Genomic DNA, 25000 nt, shown 5'->3' with positions numbered 1-25000 from the left:
CAGGGAGTTAGACAGGGAGAGACAGGGAGACAGGGAGACAGGGAGAGACAGGGAGAGACAGGGACTGTTAACCCAGGGAGAGACAGGGAGAGACAGGAGGACAGGGACTGAGACAGGGAGACAGGGAAGACAGGGAGAGACAGGGAGAGACAGGGAGAGACAGGAGAGACAGGGGAGACTGTTAACAGGGAGAGACAGGGAGAGACAGGGGAGACAGGGAGAGACAGGGAGAGACAGGGAGAGACCCAGGGAGAGACAGGGAGAGACAGGGAGAGACAGGGAGAGACAGGGACTGTTAACCCAGGGAGAGACAGGGAGAGACAGGGAGAGACAGGGAGAGACAGGGAGAGACAGGGACTGTTAACCCAGGGAGAGACAGGGAGAGACAGGGAGAGACAGGGAGAGACAGGGACTGTTAACCCAGGGAGAGACAGGGAGAGGGAGAGACAGGGAGAGACAGGGAGAGACAGGGAGAGACAGGGACTGTTAACCCAGGGAGAGACAGGGAGAGACAGGGAGAGACAGGGAGAGACAGGGAGAGACAGGGACTGTTAACCCAGGGAGAGACAGGGACTGTTAACCCAGGGAGAGACAGGGACTGTTAACCCAGGGAGAGACAGGGAGAGACAGGGAGAGACAGGGAGAGACAGGGAGAGACAGGGAGACAGGGAGAGACAGGGACTGTTAACCCAGGGAGAGACAGGACTGTTAACCCAGGGAGAGACAGGGAGAGACAGGGACTGTTAACCCAGGGAGAGACAGGACAGGGAGAGACAGGGAGAGACAGGGACTGTTAACCCAGGGAGAGACAGGGAGAGACAGGGACTGTTAACCCAGGAGAGACAGGAGAGACAGGAGAGGAGGGACTGTTAACCCAGGGAGAGACAGGAGAGACAGGGACTGTTAACCCAGGGAGAGACTGTTAACCCAGGGAGAGACAGGGAGAGACAGGGAGAGACAGGGAGAGACAGGGACTGTTAACCCAGGAGAGACAGGAGAGACAGGGAGAGACAGGGAGAGACAGGGACTGTTAACCCAGGGAGAGACAGGGAGAGACAGGGACTGTTAACCCAGGGAGAGACAGGAGAGAGACTGTTAACCCAGGGAGAGACAGGAGAGACAGGGACTGTTAACCCAGGGAGAGACAGGGGGAGAGACAGACCCAGGGAGAGACAGGGACTGTTAACCCCAGAGGGAGGACAGAGACAGGGAGAGACAGGGACTGTTAACCCAGGAGACAGGGAAGACAGGGAGAGACAGGGAGAGACAGGGAGAGACAGGGACTGTTAACCCAGGGAGAGACAGGGAGAGACAGGGACTGTTAACCAGGGAGAGACAGGGAGAGACAGGGAGAGAGGGAGAGACAGGGACTGTTAACAGGGAGAGACCAGGGACAGAGACAGACAGGGAGAGACAGGGACTGTTAACCCAGGGAGAGACAGGGAGAGACAGGGAGAGACAGGGAGAGACAGGGACTGTTAACCCAGGGAGAGACAGGGAGAGACAGGGACTGTTAACCCAGGGAGAGACAGGGAGAGACAGGGACTGTTAACCCAGGGAGAGACAGGGAGAGACAGGGAGAGACAGGGAGAGACAGGGACTGTTAACCCAGGGAGAGACAGGGGAGAGGACAGGGACTGTTAACCCAGGGAGAGACAGGGAGAGACAGGGGGAGGGAGACCCAGGGAGGACAGGACTGTTAACCCAGGGAGAGACAGGGAGAGACAGGGACTGTTAACCCAGGGAGAGACAGGGAGAGACAGGAGAGACAGCGACTGTTAACCCAGGGAGAGACAGGGGAGACAGGGACTGTTAACCCAGGGAGAGACAGGGAGGAGTTAACCCAGGAGAGACAGGGACTGTTAACCCAGGGAGAGACAGGGAGAGACAGGGAGAGACAGCGACTGTTAACCCAGGGAGAGACAGGGAGAGACAGGGACTGTTAACCCAGGGAGAGACAGGGAGAGACAGCGACTGTTAACCCAGGGAGAGACAGGGAGAGACAGGCGACTGTTAACCCAGGGAGAGACAGGGAGAGACAGGGAGAGACAGGGAGAGACAGGGACTGTTAACCCAGGGAGAGACAGGGAGAGACAGGGACTGTTAGAGAGACAGGGAGACAGACAGGGAGTTAACCCAGGGAGAGACAGGGAGAGACAGGGAGAGACAGGGACTGTTAACCCAGGGAGAGACAGGGAGAGACAGGGACTGTTAACCCAGGGAGAGACAGGGAGAGACAGGGAGAGACAGGGAGAGACAGGGACTGTTAACCCAGGGAGAGACAGGGAGAGACAGAGACTGACCCAGGAGAGGAGAGACAGGGAGAGACAGGGAGAGACAGGGACTGTTAACCCAGGGAGAGACAGGGAGAGACAGGGAGAGACAGGGAGAGACAGGGAGAGACAGGGACTGTTAACCCAGGGAGAGACAGGGACTGTTAACCCAGGGAGAGACAGGGAGAGACAGGGAGAGACAGGGACTGTTAACCCAGGGAGAGACAGGGAGAGACAGGGACTGTTAACCCAGGGAGAGACAGGGAGAGACAGGGAGAGACAGGGAGAGACAGGGAGAGACAGGGACTGTTAACCCAGGGAGAGACAGGGAGAGACAGGGGGACAGGGAGGGACTGTTAACCCAGGGAGAGCAGGGACTGTTAACCCAGGAGAGAGACAGGAGAGACAGTTAACCCAGAGACAGGGAGTTAACAGGGAGAGACAGGGAGACAGAGACAGGGACTGTTAACCAGGGAGAGACAGGGAGAGACAGGGAGAGACAGGGACTGTTAACCCAGGGAGAGACAGGGAGAGAGGGAGACAGGGAGAGACAGGGAGAGACAGGGAGACAGGGAGAGACAGGGACTGTTAACCCAGGGAGAGACAGGGAGAGACAGGGACTGTTAACCCAGGGAGAGACAGGGAGAGACAGGAGACAGAGACAGGGACTGTTAACCCAGGGAGAGACAGGGAGAGACAGGGAGTTAACCCAGGGAGAGACAGGGAGAGACAGGGTTAACAGGAGAGACAGGGAGAGACAGGGACTGTTAACCCAGGGAGAGACAGAGACAGGGAGAGACAGGGACTGTTAACCCAGGAGAGACAGGGAGAGACAGGGACTGTTAACCCAGGGAGAGACAGGGAGAGACAGGGACTGTTAACCCAGGAGAGACAGGGAGAGACAGGGAGAGACAGGGACTGTTAACCCAGGAGAGACAGGGAGAGACAGGGACTGTTAACCCAGGGAGAGACAGGGAGAGACAGGGAGAGACAGGAGAGACAGGGACTGTTAACCCAGGGGGACAGGGAGAGACAGGGAGAGACAGGGACTGTTAACCCAGGGAGAGACAGGGAGAGACAGGGACAGGAGAGACAGGGAGACAGACAGGGAGAGACAGGGACTGTTAACCCAGGAGAGACAGGGAGAGACAGGGAGAGACAGGGACTGTTAACCCAGGGAGAGACAGGGGAGAGACAGGGACTGTTAACCCAGGGAGAGACAGGGAGAGACAGGGGAGAGACAGACAGGGACTGTTAACAGAGACCAGGGAGAGACAGGGAGAGACAGGGACTGTTAACCCAGGGGGAGAGACAGGGAGAGACAGGGAGAGACAGGGACTGTTAACCCAGGGAGAGACAGGGGAGACAGGGACTGTTAACCCAGGGAGAGACAGGGAGAGACAGGAGAGACAGGAGAGTTAACCCAGGGAGAGACAGGGAGAGACAGGGAGACAGGGAGACAGGGAGACCCAGAGAGACAGAGAGACAGGACTGTTAACCCAGGGAGAGACAGGGAGAGACAGGACTGTTAACAGGGAGAGACAGGGGGAGAGACAGGGAGAGACAGGGAGAGACAGGGAGAGACAGGGACTGTTAACCCAGGGAGAGACAGGGAGAGACAGAGAGTTAACAGGGAGAGACAGGGAGAGACAGGGACTGTTAACCCAGGGAGAGACAGGGAGAGACAGGGAGAGACAGGACTGTTAACCCAGGGAGAGACAGGGAGAGACAGGACTGTTAACCCAGGGAGAGACAGGGAGAACAGGGAGAGACAGGGACTGTTAACCCAGGGAGAGACAGGGAGAGACAGGGACTGTTAACCCAGGGGGACAGAGACAGGGAGAGACAGGAGAGACAGGGACTGTTAACCCAGGGGAGACAGGAGAGACAGGGACTGTTAACCCAGGAGAGACAGGGAGAGACAGGAGAGACAGGGACTGTTAACCCAGGGGGAGAGACAGGGAGAGACAGGGACTGTTAACCCAGGGAGAGACAGGGAGGAGAGACAGGGAGAGACAGGGACTGTTAACCCAGGGAGAGACAGGGAGAGACAGGAGTTAACCCAGGGAGAGACAGGGAGAGACAGGGAGAGACAGGACTGTTAACCCAGGGAGAGACAGGGAGAGACAGGGACTGTTAACCCAGGGAGAGACAGGGGAGACAGGGAGACAGGGAGAGACAGGGACTGTTAACCCAGACAGGGAGAGACAGGGACTGTTAACCAGGGAGAGACAGGGAGAGACAGGGAGAGACAGACTGTTAACCCAGGGAGAGACAGGGAGAGACAGGGACTGTTAACCCAGGGAGAGACAGGGAGACAGACAGGGAGAGACAGGGACTGTTAACCCAGGGAGAGACAGGGAGAGACAGGGACTGTTAACCAGGGAGAGACAGGGAGAGTTAACAGGGAGAGACAGGGAGGACAGGGAGTTAACCCAGGGAGAGACAGGGGAGAGACAGGGACTGTTAAGACAGGGAGAGACAGGGGGAGAGACAGGGAGAGACAGGGAGACAGGGACAGGAGAGACAGGGAGAGACAGGGACTGTTAACCCAGGGAGAGACAGGGAGAGACAGGAGAGACAGGGACTGTTAACCCAGGGAGAGACAGGGAGAGACAGGACTGTTAACCCAGGGAGAGACAGGGAGAGACAGGGACTGTTAACCCAGGGAGAGACAGGGAGACAGGGAGAGACAGGGACTGTTAACCCAGGGAGAGACAGGGAGAGACAGGGAGAGACAGGGAGACAGGGAGAGACAGGGAGAGACAGGGAGAGACAGGGACCCAGGGAGAGACAGGGAGAGACAGGGAGACTGTTAACCCAGGGAGAGACAGGGAGAGACAGGGACTGTTAACCCAGGGAGAGACAGGGAGAGACAGGGAGAGACAGGGAGTTAACCCAGGGAGAGACAGGGAGAGACAGGGACTGTTAACCCAGGGGAGAGACAGGGAGAGACAGGGAGAGACAGGGAGAGACAGACAGGGACTGTTAACCCAGGGAGAGACAGGGAGAGACAGGAGAGACAGGACTGTTAACCCAGGGAGAGACAGGGAGAGACAGGGACTGTTAACCCAGGGAGAGACAGGGAGGACAGGAGGGAGACAGGGAGAGACAGGGAGACTGTTAACAGGGAGAGACAGGGAGAGACAGGGAGAGACAGCGACTGTTAACCCAGGGAGAGACAGGGAGAGACAGCGACTGTTAACCCAGGGAGAGACAGGGAGAGACAGGACTGTTAACCCAGGGAGAGACAGGGAGAGACAGGGACTGTTAACCCAGGAGAGGGAGAGACAGGGAGGACAGGGAGTTAACAGGGAGAGACAGGGAGAGACAGGGACTGTTAACCCAGGGAGAGACAGGGAGAGACAGGGACTGTTAACCCAGGGAGAGACAGGGAGAGACAGGGAGAGACAGGGAGAGACAGGGAGAGACAGGGACTGTTAACCCAGGGAGAGACAGGGAGAGACAGGGACTGTTAACCCAGGGAGAGACAGGGAGAGACAGGGAGAGACAGACAGGGACTGTTAACCCAGGGAGAGACAGGGAGAGACAGGGAGAGACAGGGAGAGACAGGGACTGTTAACCCAGGGAGAGACAGGGAGAGACAGGGAGAGACAGGGACTGTTAACCCAGGGAGAGACAGGGAGAGACAGGGACTGTTAACCCAGGGAGAGACAGGGAGAGACAGGGACTGTTAACCCAGGGAGGGAGACAGACTGTTAACCCAGGGAGACAGGGAGAGACAGGGAGGAGGGAGACAGGGGGAGGGAGAGACAGGGACTGTTAACCCAGGGAGAGACAGGAGAGACAGGGACTGTTAACCCAGGGAGAGACAGGGAGTTAACCCAGGGAGAGACAGGGAGAGACAGGGACTGTTAACCCAGGGAGAGACAGGAGAGACAGGGAGAGACAGGGACTGTTAACCCAGGGAGAGACAGGGAGAGACAGGGAGAGACAGGGACTGTTAACCCAGGGAGAGACAGGGACTGTTAACCCAGGGAGAGACAGGGAGAGACAGGGAGAGACAGGGAGAGACAGGGAGAGACAGGGACTGTTAACCCAGGGAGAGACAGGGAGAGACAGGGAGAGACAGGGACTGTTAACCCAGGGAGAGACAGAGACAGAGGGACTGTTAGACAGGGAGAGACAGGACTGTTAACCCAGGAGAGACAGGGAGAGACACTGTTAACCCAGGAGAGACAGGGACTGTTAACCAGGGAGAGACAGGGAGAGACAGGGAGAGACAGGGAGAGACAGGACTGTTAACCAGGGAGAGACAGGGAGAGACAGGAGAGACAGGGACTGTTAACCCAGGGAGAGACAGGAGAGACAGGAGAGACAGGGAGAGACAGGGACTGTTAACCCAGGGAGAGACAGGAGAGACAGGGAGAGACAGGGACTGTTAACCCAGACAGGGAGAGACAGGGACTGTTAACCCAGGGAGAGACAGGGAGAGACAGGGACTGTTAACCCAGGGAGAGACAGGGAGAGACAGGGACTGTTAACCCAGGGAGAGACAGGGAGTTAACCCAGGAGAGGGACAGGGACTGTTAACCCAGGGAGAGACAGGGACAACCCAGGGAGAGGAGAGACAGGGAGAGACAGGGAGAGACAGGGACTGTTAACCCAGGGAGAGACAGGGAGAGACAGGAGACTGTTAACAGGGAGAGACAGGGGAGACAGACTGTTAACCCAGGGAGAGACAGGGGACCCAGGGGACAGAGACAGGGACTGTTAACCCAGACAGGGAGAGACAGGACTGTTAACCCAGGAGACAGGGAGAGACAGGGAGAGACAGGGACTGTTAACCCAGGGAGAGACAGGGACTGTTAACCCAGGGAGAGACAGGAGAGACTGGACTGTTAACCCAGGGAGAGGAGAGACAGGGAGAGACAGGGACTGTTAACCCAGGGAGAGACAGGGAGTTAACAGGGAGAGACAGGGACTGTTAACCCAGGGAGAGACAGGGAGAGACAGGGAGAGACAGGAGAGACAGGAGAGACAGGGAGAGACAGGGACTGTTAACCCAGGGAGAGACAGGGAGAGACAGGGACTGTTAACCCAGGGAGAGACAGGGAGAGACAGGGAGAGACAGGGAGAGACAGGGAGAGACAGGGAGAGACAGGGACTGTTAACCCAGGGAGAGACAGGGAGAGACAGGGAGAGACAGGGACTGTTAACCCAGGGAGAGACAGGGAGAGACAGGGAGAGACAGGGACTGTTAACCCAGGGAGAGACAGGGAGAGACAGGACTGTTAACCCAGGGAGAGACAGGGAGAGACAGGGAGGACTGTTAACCAGGGAGAGACAGGGAGAGACAGGGACTGTTAACCCAGGGAGAGACAGGGAGAGACAGGGAGAGACAGGGACTGTTAACCCAGGGAGAGACAGGGGAGGGAGACAGGGACTGTTAACCCAGGAGAGACAGACAGGAGAGACAGGGACTGTTAGACAGGGAGAGACAGGGAGAGACAGGGAGAGACAGGGACTGTTAACCCAGGAGAGACAGGGAGAGACAGGGACTGTTAACCCAGGGAGAGACAGGGAGAGACAGGGACAGACAGGGAGAGACAGGGAGAGACAGGGAGTTAGACAGGGAGAGACAGGGAGAGACAGCGACTGTTAACCCAGGGAGAGACAGGGAGAGACAGGGAGAGACAGGGACTGTTAACCAGGGAGAGACAGGGAGAGACAGGGAGAGACAGGGACTGTTAACCCAGGGAGAGACAGGGACTGTTAACCCAGGGAGAGACAGGGAGAGACAGGGAGAGACAGGGACTGTTAACCCAGGGAGAGACAGGGAGAGACAGGGAGAGACAGGGACTGTTAACCCAGGGAGAGACAGGGAGAGACAGGGAGAGACAGGGAGAGACAGGGAGAGACAGGGAGAGACAGCGACTGTTAACCCAGGGAGAGACAGGGAGAGACAGGGACTGTTAACCCAGGGAGAGACAGGGAGAGACAGGGAGAGACAGGGACTGTTAACCCAGGGAGAGACAGGGAGAGACAGGGAGAGACAGGGACTGTTAACCCAGGGAGAGACAGGGAGAGACAGGGAGAGACAGGAGAGACAGGGACTGTTAACCCAGGGAGAGACAGGGAGAGACCAGGGAGAGACAGGGAGACAGAGACAGGGAGAGACAGAGACAGGGAGAGACAGGGACTGTTAACCCAGGGAGAGACAGGGAGAGACAGGGACTGTTAACCCAGGGAGAGACAGGGGGAGAGACAGGGAGAGAGAGACAGGGACTGTTAACCCAGGGAGAGACAGGGAGAGACAGGGACTGTTAACCCAGGGAGAGACAGGGAGAGACAGGGAGAGACAGACAGGGACTGTTAACCCAGGGAGAGACAGGGAGAGACAGGAGAGAGACAGGGACTGTTAACCCAGGGAGAGACAGGAGAGACAGGACTGTTAACCCAGGAGAGACAGGGAGAGGGACAGGGACCCAGGGAGAGACAGGGAGAGACAGGGAGAGACAGGGAGAGACAGGGAGAGACAGGGACTGTTAACCCAGGGAGAGACAGGGAGAGACAGGGACTGTTAACCCAGGGAGAGACAGGGAGAGACAGGGAGAGACAGGGACTGTTAACCCAGGGAGAGACAGGGAGAGACAGGGAGAGACAGGACTGTTAACCCAGGGAGAGACAGGGAGAGACAGCGTTAACCCAGGGAGAGTTAACCCAGGGAGAGACAGGGAGAGAGACAGGGACTGTTAACCCAGGGAGAGACAGGGAGAGACAGGGAGAGACAGGACTGTTAACCCAGGGAGAGACAGGGAGAGACAGGGACTGTTAACCCAGGAGAGACAGGGAGAGACAGGGAGAGACAGGGACTGTTAACCCAGGGAGAGACAGGGAGAGACAGGACTGTTAACCCAGGAGAGACAGGGAGACAGGGAGTTAACCCAGGGAGACAGAGAGGGAGAGACAGGGACTGTTAACCCAGGGAGAGACAGGGAGAGACAGGGACTGTTAACCCAGGGAGACAGAGAGACAGGGAGAGACAGGGGAGACAGGGAGAGACAGGCTGTTAACCCAGGGAGAGACAGGGAGAGACAGGGAGAGACAGGGACTGTTAACCCAGGGAGAGACAGGGAGAGACAGAGAGAGACAGGGACTGTTAACCCAGGAGAGACAGGGAGAGACAGGGACTGTTAACCCAGGGAGAGACAGGGAGAGACAGGGAGAGACAGGGACTGTTAACCCAGGGAGAGACAGGGAGAGACAGGGAGAGACAGCGACTGTTAACCCAGGGAGAGACAGGGAGAGACAGCGACTGTTAACCCAGGGAGAGACAGGGAGAGACAGGGACTGTTAACCCAGGGAGAGACAGGGAGAGACAGGGACTGTTAACCCAGGAGAGACAGGGAGAGACAGCGACTGTTAACCCAGGGAGAGACAGGGAGAGACAGGACTGTTAACCCAGGGAGAGACAGGGAGAGACAGGGACTGTTAACCCAGGGAGAGACAGGGAGAGACAGGGAGAGACAGGGAGAGACAGGGACTGTTAACCCAGGGAGAGACAGGGACTGTTAACCCAGGGAGAGACAGGGAGAGACAGGGAGAGACAGGGAGAGACAGGGACTGTTAACCCAGGGAGAGACAGGGAGAGACAGGGACTGTTAACCCAGGGAGAGACAGGGAGAGACAGAGAGAGACAGCGACTGTTAACCCAGGGAGAGACAGGGAGAGACAGGACTGTTAACCCAGGGGAGACAGGGAGAGACAGGGAGAGACAGGGACTGTTAACCCAGGGAGAGACAGGGAGAGACAGGGAGAGACAGGGACTGTTAACCCAGGGAGAGACAGGGAGAGACAGGGAGAGACAGGGAGAGACAGGGAGAGACAGGACTGTTAACCCAGGGAGAGACAGGGAGAGACAGCGACTGTTAACCCAGGGAGAGACAGGGAGAGACAGGGAGAGACAGGGACTGTTAACCAGGGAGAGACAGGGAGAGACAGGGACTGTTAACCCAGGGAGAGACAGGGAGAGACACAGGACTGTTAACCCAGAGAGACAGGGAGAGACAGCGACTGTTAACCCAGGGAGAGACAGGGAGAGACAGGGACTGTTAACCCAGGGAGAGACAGGGAGAGACAGGGACTGTTAACCCAGGGAGAGACAGGGAGAGACAGGGACTGTTAACCCAGGGAGAGACAGGGAGAGACAGACAGCGACTGTTAACCCAGGGGAGACAGGAGACAGGAGAGACAGGGACTGTTAACCCAGGGAGAGACAGGGAGAGACAGGAGAGACAGCGACTGTTAACCCAGGGAGAGACAGGGAGAGACAGACAGGAGTTAACCCAGGGAGAGACAGGGAGAGACAGGGAGAGACAGGGACTGTTAACCTAGGGAGAGACAGGGAGAGACAGGGAGAGACAGGACTGTTAACCCAGGGAGAGACAGGGAGAGACAGGGACTGTTAACCCAGGGAGAGACAGGGAGAGACAGGGAGAGACAGCGACTGTTAACCCAGGGAGAGACAGGGAGAGACAGGGACTGTTAACCCAGGGAGAGACAGGGAGAGACAGGGAGAGACAGGGACTGTTAACCCAGGGAGAGACAGGGAGAGACAGGGACTGTTAACCCAGGGAGAGACAGGGAGAGACAGGGAGAGACAGGGAGAGACAGGGAGTTAAGACAGGGAGAGACAGGGAGAGACAGGGACTGTTAACCCAGGGAGAGACAGGGAGAGACAGGGAGAGATAGGGAGAGACAGGGAGAGACAGGGACTGTTAACCCAGGGAGAGACAGGGAGAGACAGAGAGAGACAGCGACTGTTAACCCAGGGAGAGACAGGGAGAGACAGCGACTGTTAACCCAGGGAGAGACAGGGAGAGACAGGGAGAGACAGGGACTGTTAACCTAGGGAGAGACAGGGAGAGACAGGGAGAGACAGCGACTGTTAACCCAGGGAGAGACAGCGACTGTTAACCCAGGGAGAGACAGGGAGAGACAGGGACTGTTAACCCAGGGAGAGACAGGGAGAGACAGCGACTGTTAACCCAGGGAGAGACAGGGAGAGACAGGGAGAGACAGGGAGAGACAGGGACTGTTAACCCAGGGAGAGACAGGGAGAGACAGGGACTGTTAACCCAGGGAGAGACAGGGAGAGACAGGGAGAGACAGGGAGAGACAGGGAGAGACAGGGAGAGACAGGGACTGTTAACCCAGGGAGAGACAGGGAGAGACAGGGACTGTTAACCCAGGGAGAGACAGGGAGAGACAGGGAGAGACAGGGACTGTTAACCCAGGGAGAGACAGGGAGAGACAGGGAGAGACAGGGAGAGACAGGGACTGTTAACCCAGGGAGAGACAGGGAGAGACAGGGAGAGACAGCGACTGTTAACCCAGGGAGAGACAGGGACTGTTAACCCAGGGAGAGACAGGGAGAGACAGCGACTGTTAACCCAGGGAGAGACAGGGAGAGACAGCGACTGTTAACCCAGGGAGAGACAGGGAGAGACAGGGAGAGACAGGGAGAGACAGGGACTGTTAACCCAGGGAGAGACAGGGAGAGACAGGGACTGTTAACCAGGGAGAGACAGGGAGAGACAGGGAGAGACAGGGAGAGACAGGGAGAGACAGGGAGAGACAGGGAGAGACAGGGACTGTTAACCCAGGGAGAGACAGGGAGAGACAGGGACTGTTAACCCAGGGAGAGACAGGGAGAGACAGGGAGAGACAGGGAGAGACAGGGACTGTTAACCCAGGGAGAGACAGGGAGAGACAGGGAGAGACAGGGAGAGACAGGGACTGTTAACCCAGGGAGAGACAGGGAGAGACAGGGACTGTTAACCCAGGGAGAGACAGGGAGAGACAGGGAGAGACAGGGACTGTTAACCCAGGGAGGAGAGACAGGGAGAGACAGACAGGGACTGTTAACCAGGGAGGGAGAGACAGGGAGACAGGGAGACAGGGAGAGACAGGGACTGTTAACCCAGGGAGAGACAGGGAGAGACAGGGAGAGACAGCGACTGTTAACCCAGGGAGAGACAGGGAGAGACAGGGACTGTTAACCCAGGGAGAGACAGGGAGAGACAGGGAGAGACAGCGACTGTTAACCCAGGGAGAGACAGGGAGAGACAGGGACTGTTAACCCAGGGAGAGACAGGGAGAGACAGGGAGAGACAGGGACTGTTAACCCAGGGAGAGACAGGGAGAGACAGAGAGAGACAGCGACTGTTAACCCAGGGAGAGACAGGGAGAGACAGCGACTGTTAACCCAGGGAGAGACAGGGAGAGACAGGGAGAGACAGGGACTGTTAACCTAGGGAGAGACAGGGAGAGACAGGGAGAGACAGCGACTGTTAACCCAGGGAGAGACAGGGAGAGACAGCGACTGTTAACCCAGGGAGAGACAGGGAGAGACAGGGAGAGACAGCGACTGTTAACCCAGGGAGAGACAGGGAGAGACAGCGACTGTTAACCCAGGGAGAGACAGGGAGAGACAGGGACTGTTAACCCAGGGAGAGACAGGGAGAGACAGGGACTGTTAACCCAGGGAGAGACAGGGACTGTTAACCCAGGGAGAGACAGGGAGAGACAGGGAGAGACATGGACTGTTAACCTAGGGAGAGACAGGGAGAGACAGGGACTGTTAACCCAGGGAGAGACAGGGACTGTTAACCCAGAGAGAGACAGCGACTGTTAACCCAGGGAGAGACAGGGACTGTTAACCCAGAGAGAGACAGAGACTGTTAACCCAGAGAGAGACAGCGACTGTTAACCCAGGGAGAGACAGGGAGAGACAGGGACTGTTAACCTAGGGAGAGACAGGGAGAGACAGGGACTGTTAACCCAGGGAGAGACAGGGACTGTTAACCCTGGGAGAGACAGGGACTGTTAACCCAGAGAGAGACAGCGACTGTTAACCCAGGGAGAGACAGGGACTGTTAACCCAGAGAGAGACAGTGACTGTTAACCCAGGGAGAGACAACGACTGTTAACCCAGGGAGAGACAGGGACTGTTAACCCTGGGATAGACAGGGACTGTTAACCCTGGGAGAGACAGGGACTGTTAGCCCTGGGAGAGACAGGGACTGTTAACCCTGGGAGAGACAGGGACTGTTAACCCTGGGAGAGACAGGGACTGTTAACCCTGGGAGAGACAGGGACTGTTAACCCAGGGAGAGACAGGGACTGTTAGCCCTGGGAGAGACAGGGACTGTTAACCCTGGGAGAGACAGGGACTGTTAACCCTGGGAGAGACAGGGACTGTTAACCCAGGGAGAGACAGGGACTGTTAGCCCTGGGAGAGACAGGGACTGTTAACCCTGGGAGAGACAGGGACTGTTAACCCTGGGAGAGACAGGGACTGTTAACCCTGGGAGAGACAGGGACTGTTAACCCAGGGCTCTACAGGGAGAGACAGGGACTGTTAACCCAGGGAGAGGGAGAGACAGGGACTGTTAACCCAGGGAGAGACAGGAAGAAGACAGGGACTAGCTGGGCCTCACTCTGGCCTACTTTACAGATGGAGGGAGTAGAATGGACTGGGGTAGAATGGACTGGGGTAGACTGGACTGGGGTAGAATGGACTGGGGTAGAATGGACTGGGGTAGAATGGACTGGGGTAGATTGGACTGGGGTAGATTGGACTGGGGTAGATTGGACTGGGGTAGAATGGACTGGGGTAGATTGGACTGGGGTAGATTGGACTGGGGTAGATTGGACTGGGGTAGATTGGACTGGGGTAGATTGGACTGGGGTAGAATGGACTGGGGTAGATTGGACTGGGGTAGAATGGACTGGGGTAGATTGGACTGGGGTAGATTGGACTGGGGTAGATAGGTAGGGTGTTTTATTTGGGGCTGCTGACCCTGAGTCTGTACCCCCAGAAGGAGAGGCAGACTGTTTTAACCCTCAACCCTCATCCTTTTCTGGTCAGACTGGACTCTGTATAAGTCATAATTAAATAGTACAACATTACATACATACAGCAGCCCGGCCGGCCACAACATTTACTGCAGACCTGCACATTCATTCATTTCATTCATGTCTGCAATTATGCTCCTTTATGAATTTTTCGGCTCTTAGTTTTATTTTTCAACATCACCTTCTAGTGACTGAAATACATCAATTCATTGGTATCTCTGTTACTACAGGCATGTCTGAGCTCTGTAGGGGAGATGGAGGGGGCGAGAGAAGGTGTGTGAGTGTGTAGGTGGGGTGTGTGGGGGGGATTACACAATGTGTGTGTGTGTGTGTTAGGGTGTGGGTCGGGTCAGGGTTCAGCATGAATTATTTCCCTTCCACTGCCCTTGTCAAAACACAGACCTCCTCTAGGAGACACTAATCACACCTTAAGCCCCCTCACACTCTGTTGGGAAACAGAATGTGTGTGTGTGTGTGTGTGTGTGTGTGTGTGTGTGTGTGTGTGTGTTGACTCCTTGAGTAACCACATCCTGTACAGCTGAGTTGGCACAGATTGCTTTACACTGTCTCTGTGTATTGTATTGTACTGTGTGTGTGTGTGTGTGTGTGTGTGTGTGTGTGTGTGTGTGTGTGTGTGTGTGTGTGTGTGTGTGTGTGTGTGTACTGTACTGCTCAGTGTTACATAACGATCGAATCCATTACCATCATGATCACTGATCAGATGATGTGTGTGAATCATGATAATGTGTGTGAACATCATGATAATGTGTGTGAACATCATGATAATGTGTGTGAACATCATGATAATGTGTGTGAACATCATGATAATGTGTGTGAACATCATTATGTACTGTACCGATCAGATAATGTGTGTGAACATCATGATGTACTGTACCGATCAGATAATGTGTGTGAACATCATGATAATGTGTGTGAACATCATGATGCACTGTACCCGATCAGATAATGTGTGTGAACATCATGATGTACTGTACCGATCAGATAATGTGTGTGAACATTGATAATGTGTATGAACATCATGATGTACTGTACCGATCAGATAATGTGTGTGAACATTGATAATGTGTATGAACATCATGATGTACTGTACCGATCAGATAATGTGTGTGAACATCATGATAACGTGTGTGAACATCATGATAATGTGTGTGAACATTATGATAATGTGTGTGAACATCATTATGTACTGTACCGATCAGATAATGTGTGTGAACATCATGATAATGTGTGTGAACATCATGATGTACTGTACCGATCAGATAATGTGTGTGAACATCATGATAACGTGTGTGAACATCATGATAATGTGTGTGAACATCACATTAATGTGTGTGAACATTATGATAATGTGTGTGAACATCATGATGTACTGTACCGATCAGATAATGTGTGTGAACATCATGATAATGTGTATGAACATCATGATAATGTGTGTGAACATTATGATAATGTGTGTGAACATCATGATGTACTGTACCGATCAGATAATGTGTGTGAACATCATGATGTACTGTACCGATCAGATAATGTGTGTGAACATCATGATGTACTGTACCGATCAGATAATGTGTGTGAACATCATGATGTACTGTACCGATCAGATAATGTGTGTGAACATCATGATGTACTGTACCGATCAGATAATGTGTGTGAACATCATGATAATGTGTGTGAACATCATGATGTACTGTACCGATCAGATAATGTGTGTGAACATCATGATAATGTGTGTGAACATCATGATGTACTGTACCGATCAGATAATGTGTGTGAACATCATGATAATGTGTGTGAACATCATGATAATGTGTGTGAACATCATGATGTACTGTACCCGATCAGACTTTTCATTTAGAGACAAATCCTTAAATAAAAACACATTGCCGGCGCTCCTTCTTTCAGACGTAAAGGTAACTGTCAAAATAAAGGAAACACTTGAGTAAATGAGGGGCACAAAGAACATTGAAAACAGGTGCTACTGTCACTCCATCTCAAACCAATTGAACACTTATGGGAGACTCTGAAGCGGCGCCCGAGACAGCGTTTTCCACCACCATCGACAAAACATGGAAGGATGAGGCCGGCAGGGTAGCCTAGTGGTTAGAGTGTTGGGCTAGGGAACCGAAAAGTTGCAAGTTCAAATCCCCGAGCTGACAAGATCCAAATATGTCGTTCTGCCCCTGAAAAACACAGTTAACCCACTGTTCCTAGGCTGTCATTGAAAATAAGAATTTATTCTAAACTGACTTGCCTCGTTAAATAAATAAAATTTAAAAGGATGGTGTCGTATCCCTCCAAAATAGTAGAATCCATACCAAGGCACACTGAAGTTTCTCTGTCAGCTCTGAACAGCTCTGTCAGCTCTCAGCTCTCAGCTCTCTGTCCTCTGTCCTAGACATACGGGCTCTAATATCGTCAAACACACGCTTGTTTGCCATTTTGACATGTTAAAGACGGTGCTCAACCATTTTCAAATCCCAAGTGGGAGGATTAGTAATTGACCTGTCTTATATGAGCTTGCAATGAGCTACGCTGCAAGTGGGAGGGGAGGAGTGGCCATATCTGAGGTCCTTAAAAACATATACGCCAAAGTGCAAATTTCAGTATGCGCTGTTGGTGTTATTTAAATCATTTCTACACATTGACTATAAACGACAGAAGACGTGAGAAGTAAATCAGAAAGTTTGTTAGTTATGATGCTATTCTAAAGCAGAACTTACAAACGTTTGTGTGAGATGTGTTGTAGCATTTGGAGGGGCGTGGCCACCAAGCGCAGGTGACCATGGTCTGAGCATTCATTCACGTACTAATTAGGGGGAGAAGAGTTTCTGCTCTAGTCCAGTTCTTTAACAGTATTCTATAGATTTTGGTATCGTACAGATTATAGCATCTAAAGTGTTATTGTAGAGTTGTTAACTTCGCTAAGTGTTTATTGGCTTTGTGCTATCTATTACTACGAGTGTTTCCTGTCACCTGGTCTCTGCCAGGGTATATATGTTCAGGTGTGGATCTTTATGGAAGTTGAAGTTGGCTGCCTGGCTCTGCAGGGGTTAGCGAGGGTTGTTCTGAGTCCTAGAGGCTAGTCAGACTGTCCAGCACCTTATTGGATGATTTGAATACATTGTAAATATTTGCACCTGCTCCAAAAAAACTAAAATAAAAACTATGCACTGGATCTTCTACTTCCTGCCTCTCCCTGCTCACCAATACCAGCCAGGCAGCTCCAACCATCTCTGCTTCCTGCCTCTCCTAGCTCACCAATACCAGCCAGACAGCTCCAACCATCTCTGCTTCCTGCCTCTCCCTGCTCACCAATACCAGCCAGGCAGCTCCAACCATCTCTGCTTCCTGCCTCTCCTAGCTCACCAACACCAGCCAGACAGCTCCAACCATCTCTGCTTCCTGCCTCTCCTAGCTCACCAATACCAGCCAGACAGCTCCAACCATCTCTGCTTCCTGCCTCTCCTAGCTCACCAACATCAGCCAGACAGCTCCAATCATCTCTGTTTCCTGCCTCTCCTAGCTCACCAATACCAGCTAGACAGCTCCAACCATCTCTGCTTCCTGCCTCTCCTAGCTCACCAACATCAGCCAGACAGCTCCAACCATCTCTGTTTCCTGCCTCTCCTAGCTCACCAATACCAGCCAGACAGCTCCAACCATCTCTGTTTCCTGCCTCTCCTAGCTCACCAATACCAGCCAGACAGCTCCAACCATCTCTGCTTCCTGCCTCTCCCTGCTCACCAACATCAGCCAGACAGCTCCAACCATCTCTGCTTCCTGCCTGTCCTAGCTCACCAACATCAGCCAGACAGCTCCAACCATCTCTGCTTCCTGCCTCTCCCTGCTCACCAATACCAGCCAGACAGCTCTAACCATCTCTGCTTCCTGCCTGTCCTAGCTCACCAACATCAGCCAGACAGCTCCAACCATCTCTGCTTCCTGCCTCTCCCTGCTCACCAATACCAGCCAGACAGCTCTAACCATCTCTGCTTCCTGCCTCTCCCTGCTCACCAATACCAGCCAGACAGCTCCAACCATCTCTGCTTCCTGCCTCTCCCTGCTCACCAACATCAGCCAGACAGCTCTAACCATCTCTGTTTCCTGCCTCTCCTAGCTCACCAATACCAGCCAGACAGCTCTAACCATCTCTGCTTCCTGCCTCTCCCTGCTCACCAACACCAGCCAGACAGCTCCAACCATCTCTGCTTCCTGCCTGTCCTAGCTCACCAACATCAGCCAGACTGCTCCAACCATCTCTGCTTCCTGCCTCTCCTAGCTCACCAACATCAGCCAGACAGCTCCAACCATCTCTGCTTCCTGCCTCTCCTAGCTCAACAACATCAGCCAGACAGCTCCAACCATCTCTGTTTCCTGCCTCTCCTAGCTCACCAACATCAGCCAGACAGCTCCAACCATCTCTGCTTCCTGCCTCTCCCTGCTCACCAATATCAGCCAGACAGCTCTAACCATCTCTGCTTCCTGCCTCTCCCTGCTCACCAACATCAGCCAGACAGCTCCAACCATCTCTGCTTCCTGCCTCTCCTAGCTCACCAACACCAGCCAGACAGCTCCAACCATCTCTGCTTCCTGCCTGTCCTAGCTCACCAACACCAGCCAGACAGCTCCAACCATCTCTGCTTCCTGCCTCTCCTAGCTCACCAACACCAGCCAGACAGCTCCAACCATCTCTGCTTCCTGCCTCTCCTAGCTCACCATCACCAGCCAGACAGCTCCAACCATCTCTGCTTCCTGCCTGTCCTAGCTCACCAACACCAGCCAGACAGCTCCAACCATCTCTGCTTCCTGCCTCTCCTAGCTCACCAACATCAGCCAGACAGCTCCAACCATCTCTGCTTCCTGCCTCTCCTAGCTCACCAATACCAGCCAGACAGCTACAAACATCTCTGCTTCCTGCCTCTCCTAGCTCACCAACACCAGCCAGACAGCTCCAACCATCTCTGCTTCCTGCCTCTCCCTGCTCACCAACATCAGCCAGACAGCTCCAACCATCTCTGCTTCCTGCCTCTCCTAGCTCACCAATACCAGCCAGACAGCTCCAACCATCTCTGCTTCCTGCCTCTCCTAGCTCACCAACACCAGCCAGACAGCTACAAACATGCAAGGCAAGTAAGAGGCCTACCATCCACCCACAATTTGGGAGGGTAATGGGCTGATAACGTCAGGGTGATGAGCTGGTAATGGCAGTGTAATGAGCTGTCAATAGCAGGGTATTATCAATAGCAGTGTAATGTCAATAGCAGGGTAATGAACTGGTAATGGCAGTCTAATGAGCTAGTAGTGGCAGGGTATTGAGCAGGTAATTGGTAGGTAATGAACTGGTAATGGGGGGGTAATGAGCTTCTACCCCCAAGCCATAAGACTCCTGAACAGTTCATCAAATGTAAAAAAAAATGTACTTATCTATTTTTTACTCAACACGTGTTTCTTCTTAACTTCTTAAAGTAAATATGGGTTTAAAGGGCTTTCACTGTAAGTATTGTATTCGGAGAATGTAACATTTTGATTTGATTTGATTAATAGCAGGGTACCTTCTATGACACAGTGCTCTGGTATGGGGATCTGTTGAACCATCTCAGAACAGAACTCTTTGATCTTCTCCATGTTGTCCCTCAGGTGGCTGTACAGCTTGTCCTCTTTCCCCTCTCCTATTCCTCCTCCTCTCCCTCCTTCCCCCTCTCCCTGTCCATCCCTCTGTTCCTCACGGGGCGGGGCTGGAGGGGTGGAGGGAGACAGGGAGTTCTCATTGGTTAGTTTCCTCTCAGTGGGAGAGGTATCTAAGGCTTCTGTTTGCTGATTGGGTGGGGATTCTGAGAGGAATGCGTCAGATGTTAGCTCCACCCCTTCTCCATCCTGACCGCTGTCAGAGTTGATGGACCGTGACCTCACGGCTTGCAGAGCCAGACTCTTTGACCTGAAGAAGACACACACACACCAACCTCGCTTATGGTGTAATCAATCAAATCAATCAAATGTATTTGTAAAGTTATTTTTACATCAGCTGATGTCACAAAGTGCTGTACAGTAACCCATCCTAAAACCCCAAACAGCAAGCATTGCAGGTGTAGAACCACGGTCACAACATATTCATAAGGTGATGTAGTATACTGTAACAGCTTATAGAAGACATTTAGAAGTGATGTTAACCTGTAAGACACTTACATTCATTTATGCCACACAGTGTTACGTGGGAGAGAGTGAATTAGTACTACATAAATAAGTTGTTTTTTCCACGGGAATCTCGGGGGACTTGATGAGCAGGAATTGAATGGTCTCACTGTGATTCCCTGACACACGTAGGTTGATGGGAGTGGGGTTATGGGTGACCCGACCTTAAGAGCGCCCGTCTAGCGATCTAACATCCATGGGAGTGGGGATGTTCAGAAGCCAGTGTGGCGCCCAAAAAGCTCTCATCGGCACCTGAGTCAATGAGGACCCGGAGAGATTTGGACTGGTTTCCCCACTGCAGAATGACATGAAAAGGGGTGTGAGTAAGGGAAGCAGAAAAGTTCTCCATATGGCCATATCACCAGAGTACTCGCTCCTACCGGTACGCCTGGTCTTGTAGTGGGCAAGAGGACACACGGGACCGTCGGGGACTTCCGGGATGACTTGGAGGCGAGGTGGAATCCTTGTACGTGCGATATTCCTCTCCATCCGTCATTCCCGCAATCGCACATCGCCGCGGATGGTCAAAGCGATGAGGGAGTCAAGATCCGTGGGTAGCAAGCTCGTCCTTAACCTCCTCCGAGACGCTGTGCAGGGACATGTCAAACAGGGCTTCCTGGTTCCACCCACTCTCCGATGCCAAAGTGCTTCCTGGTTCCACCCACTCTCCGATGCCAAAGTGCTTCCTGGTTCCACCCACTCTCCGCTGCCAAAGTACTTCCTGGTTTCACCCACTCTCCGCTGCCAAAGTGCTTCCTGGTTCCACCCACTCTCCGATTCCAAAGTGCTTCCTGGTTCCACCCAGTGCTTCCTGGTTCTCCCGATGCCAAAGTGCTTCCTGGTTCCACCCACTCTCCGATGCCAAAGTGCTTCCTGGTTCCACCCACTCTCCGATGCCAAAGTGCTTCCTGGTTCCACCCACTCTCCGAGGCCAAAGTGCTTCCTGGTTCCACCCACTCTCCGATGCCAAAGTGCTTCCTGGTTCCACACCTCCATGCCTGCTTCCTGGTTCCACCCACTCTCCGAGGCCAAAGTGCTTCCTGGTTCCACCCACTCTCCGATGCCAAAGTGCTTCCTGGTTCCACCCACTCTCCGATGCCAAAGTGCTTCCTGGTTCCGCTAACTCTCCGATGCCAAAGTGCTTCCTGGTTCCACCCACTCTCCGCTGCCAAAGTGCTTCCTGGTTCCACCCACTCTCCGCTGCCAAAGTGCTTCCTGGTTCCACCCACTCTCCGATTCCAAAGTGCTTCCTGGTTCCACCCACTCTCCGCTGCCAAAGTGCTTCCTGGTTCCACCCACTCTCCGATGCCAAAGTGCTTCCTGGTTCCACCCACTCTCCGATGCCAAAGTGCTTCCTGGTTCCACCCACTCTCCGATGCCAAAGTGCTTCCTGGTTCCACCCACTCTCCGATGCCAAAGTGCTTCCTGGTTCCACCCACTCTCCGATGCCAAAGTGCTTCCTGGTTCCACCCACTCTCCGATGCCAAAGTGCTTCCTGGTTCCACCCACTCTCCGATGCCAAAGTGCTTCCTGGTTCCACCCACTCTCCGATGCCAAAGTGCTTCCTGGTTCCACCCACTCTCCGATGCCAAAGTGCGGAAATCCAACGCATAGTCGGCCACATTAGCTTCTCTCCCGGAGAACGGGGCATCAAAACCGATCCTCACCTCTCCCACGAACCCCTCCAGACTCACACACATGGCCGGCTGTTGTTCACTATACGGTGGTAGCCCAAGTGAGAGCCCTCCCAGACATCAGCGTGATGACATAGGCTATCTTGGAGCCATCCGAGGGGAAGGAGGAGGGCTGAAGCTTGAAATTCAGGACACACTGAGCTAAAAACGTCCGACAGGTGGTCGCCTCTCCATTAAAGCATTCCGGGGGAGGTAAACGGGGCTCTTGGGAAGGTGGAGTGGCCGTTGGGGCGGCGCTGCTAACCGCCGAGTTACTGCGGGGCGGTGGGGTTACCACCGTGGCAGGCTCCCCCCCAGACAACCCACGGAATTGCTCCAGCAGCATGTCCAGCGCCCGGTCATGGCGCTCAGCCAACGTTTGGATCCCCTCCATCAGCCCACGAAGCAATTACTCGTGCCTACCAATGGAGGCTCCTTGGGAGGAGATGGTGTTGCTCAGCTGGCCCGGGTCTGCTGGGTCAGTCATGGCCAGTTTGTACTATCAGGTATGAAGGTAAGACCCAGATGCAGACCACGAATGAATTAACAAAGTTTTAATAATCCAACAGGAGCAGGCAAAAGACAGGTTAAGGCAGGCAGGGGTCAGTAAACCAGAGGTGGGGCAACGGTACCGGAGGGCAGGCTGGGGTCAGTAAACCAGTAAACCAGAGGCTGGGGTCAGTAAACCAGAGGTGGGGCAACGGAGGGCAGGCTGGGGTCAGTAAACCAGAGGTGGGGCAACGGTACCGGAGGGCAGGCTGGGGTCAGTAAACCAGAGGTGGGGCAACGGTACCGGAGGGCAGGCTGGGGTCAGTAAACCAGAGGTGGGGCAACGGTACGGAGGGCAGGCAGGCTCAGGGTCAGGGTGGGCAAAGGTACTGGAGGGCAGGCAGGCTCAGGGTTAGGGTGGGCAAAGGTACTGGAGGGCAGGCAGGCTCAGGGTCAGCAAAGGTACTGGAGGGCAGGCAGGGGTCAGTAAACCAGAGGTCTGGCAACGGTACTGGACAGCAGGCAGGCTCAGGGTCAGGGTAGGCAAAGGTCAATAATCCAGACTTGGGGCACAGGTACCGGTCGGCAGGCTCAGGGTCAGGGGAAGGCAGAGTGGTCAGGCAGATGGGCTCAGAGTCAGGACAGGCAAGGCTCAAAACCAGGAGGCAGAGAAAAAGAGAGACTGGGAAAAGCAGGAGCTGAGACACAATAACGCTGGTCGACTTGACAAACAAGATGAACTGACAACAGACAAACAGAGAACACAGGTATAAATACACTGGGGATAATGGGGAAGATGGGCGACAACTGGAAGGGGTGGAGACAATCACAAAGACAGATAAAACAGATCTGATAGTTAAGTCTGTTGTTATAGACTCACCTGTTAAATCTGATTGGTAAATGTGTTGCTATAGACTCACCTGTTAAACCTCATCTCTCTGTGTTTCTCTCTAGTGGCTTGTCCCATGCTGTTTCTGCGTTGGGGTGTAGGTGACCCCTCTCCCCCCTCCTCCCCCATCTTCTCCTCAAATGCCTGGATCTTCACCTGCAGTCGCTGCTCTGATCCCCCTCCACACCCCCCCGCACCCCCACACACACTGGCCTCTGAGATACAAGGGGAAGGAGGGCCTTCTGATCCCCCTCCACACCCCCCCGCACCCCCACTGGCCTCTGAGATACAAGGGGAAGGAGGGCCTTCTGATCCCCCTCCACACCCCCCCGCACCCCCACTGGCCTCTGAGATACAAGGGGAAGGAGGGCCTTCTGATTCCTCTTCAAACCTGAAACATGCAGAGAGGGGAGATGTGTAAAGTAACAAACTTGTCTTAGCCAGTGTTTTCTCTCTCTCTCTCTCTCTCTCTCTCTCTCTTTCTCTCACTCTGTGTCACACACACACACAAACACACACACACACACATACAAACACACACACACTAGACCGGATAGGACTGGTGCTGGGCTGGAATGCAGCAGAGACAGATCGGACCTGAGAGAACTGGGCAGACTACCACACCTCTGGACATATTTCAAAACCCTCTCACACAAACCTCACACACACACACACACACACACACACACACACACACACACACACACACACACACACACACACACACACACACACACACAAACACAGAGAGAAGGAGAGAGAGAACAGGGTAGAGGCCACTCTATCTAACCATGTCAACCACTCCACTCATCTGCTGACAGAACACTTTCAACTGCCCTATCTTTCCTCTCTCTTCGTCTCCTCTGATCTATTCCTAATAAGTCCTCCCACATTTCTCCCAGTCTTTATTTTCCAGAGAGAGAGAGATCAAAAGCTCCTGGAAGCCACTGATACATGACGTTCCTGGACCAGGCAATGTGTTTTATCATTCCCAGAACCAAAACACACACACACACACGCACGCACGCACGCACGCACACACACACACACGCACGCACGCACACGCACACAGAAATACACTCGTGCGGTTCAGTTTCAGTTTCGGTTTCTGTAGAGATAACCAGACATAGTAGGCAGTTGTGGTTTCCAACAGGTCAATATTCTACTTAGTTTAACAACAGAAAACTAACATAATGCATTGAGCGTCTACCTGTCCGGTCTGTGTGTTTATTTTCCGCCTGCTACATTAAGTTAGTCTGGGACACAGAGAGAGAGAGGGAGCAGCTGCTTCGCCAGAGATCTCTACCTGAAAATACCTGATCAAAGTGATTGATAGTTGGTATTCAGCCATCGTAAAAGCCTTATTTACATTTGAAGAACTACTAAAATAGTGATTTTGTCAGTCAACATACGCAGTCCCTCTGTAGAGATGAGATGATGATTTGGAATTAAGTAATATAGTCATCAAATAAATCATCACATAAATATTTAGTTTTATTCTGCGTTGTTATTCAACCCACATAGTGCATTGATCATCAAAAACCGAAACCGAAAACACGGATTATTTTTTAAATAAATCAAAC

The 25000-nt window shown here is 53.6% G+C and overlaps 1 protein-coding gene across 1 annotated transcript in view; it reads right to left on the bottom strand.

Moving 5' to 3' along the window:
* Positions 1–25000, bottom strand: part of LOC115127223 (ventricular zone-expressed PH domain-containing protein-like) — a 295573-nt gene that overhangs the window by 108064 nt on the left and 162509 nt on the right. The window contains exons 9-11 of the mRNA XM_065000549.1: positions 23759–23808; positions 23449–23698; positions 19730–20112 (exon numbers count right to left, since the gene is read on the bottom strand). Of these exons, the coding sequence (XP_064856621.1) occupies positions 19730–20112; positions 23449–23698; positions 23759–23808 (683 nt within the window). The remainder of the gene's footprint in view (positions 1–19729; positions 20113–23448; positions 23699–23758; positions 23809–25000) is intronic.

The sequence above is a fragment of the Oncorhynchus nerka genome, linkage group LG14 (assembly GCF_034236695.1).
Source record: "Oncorhynchus nerka isolate Pitt River linkage group LG14, Oner_Uvic_2.0, whole genome shotgun sequence".
In the NCBI taxonomy this organism is placed as follows: domain Eukaryota; kingdom Metazoa; phylum Chordata; class Actinopteri; order Salmoniformes; family Salmonidae; genus Oncorhynchus; species Oncorhynchus nerka.
The sequence above is the reverse complement of the archived record's forward strand: the minus strand, read 5'-3'. Positions and strand labels throughout refer to the sequence as shown.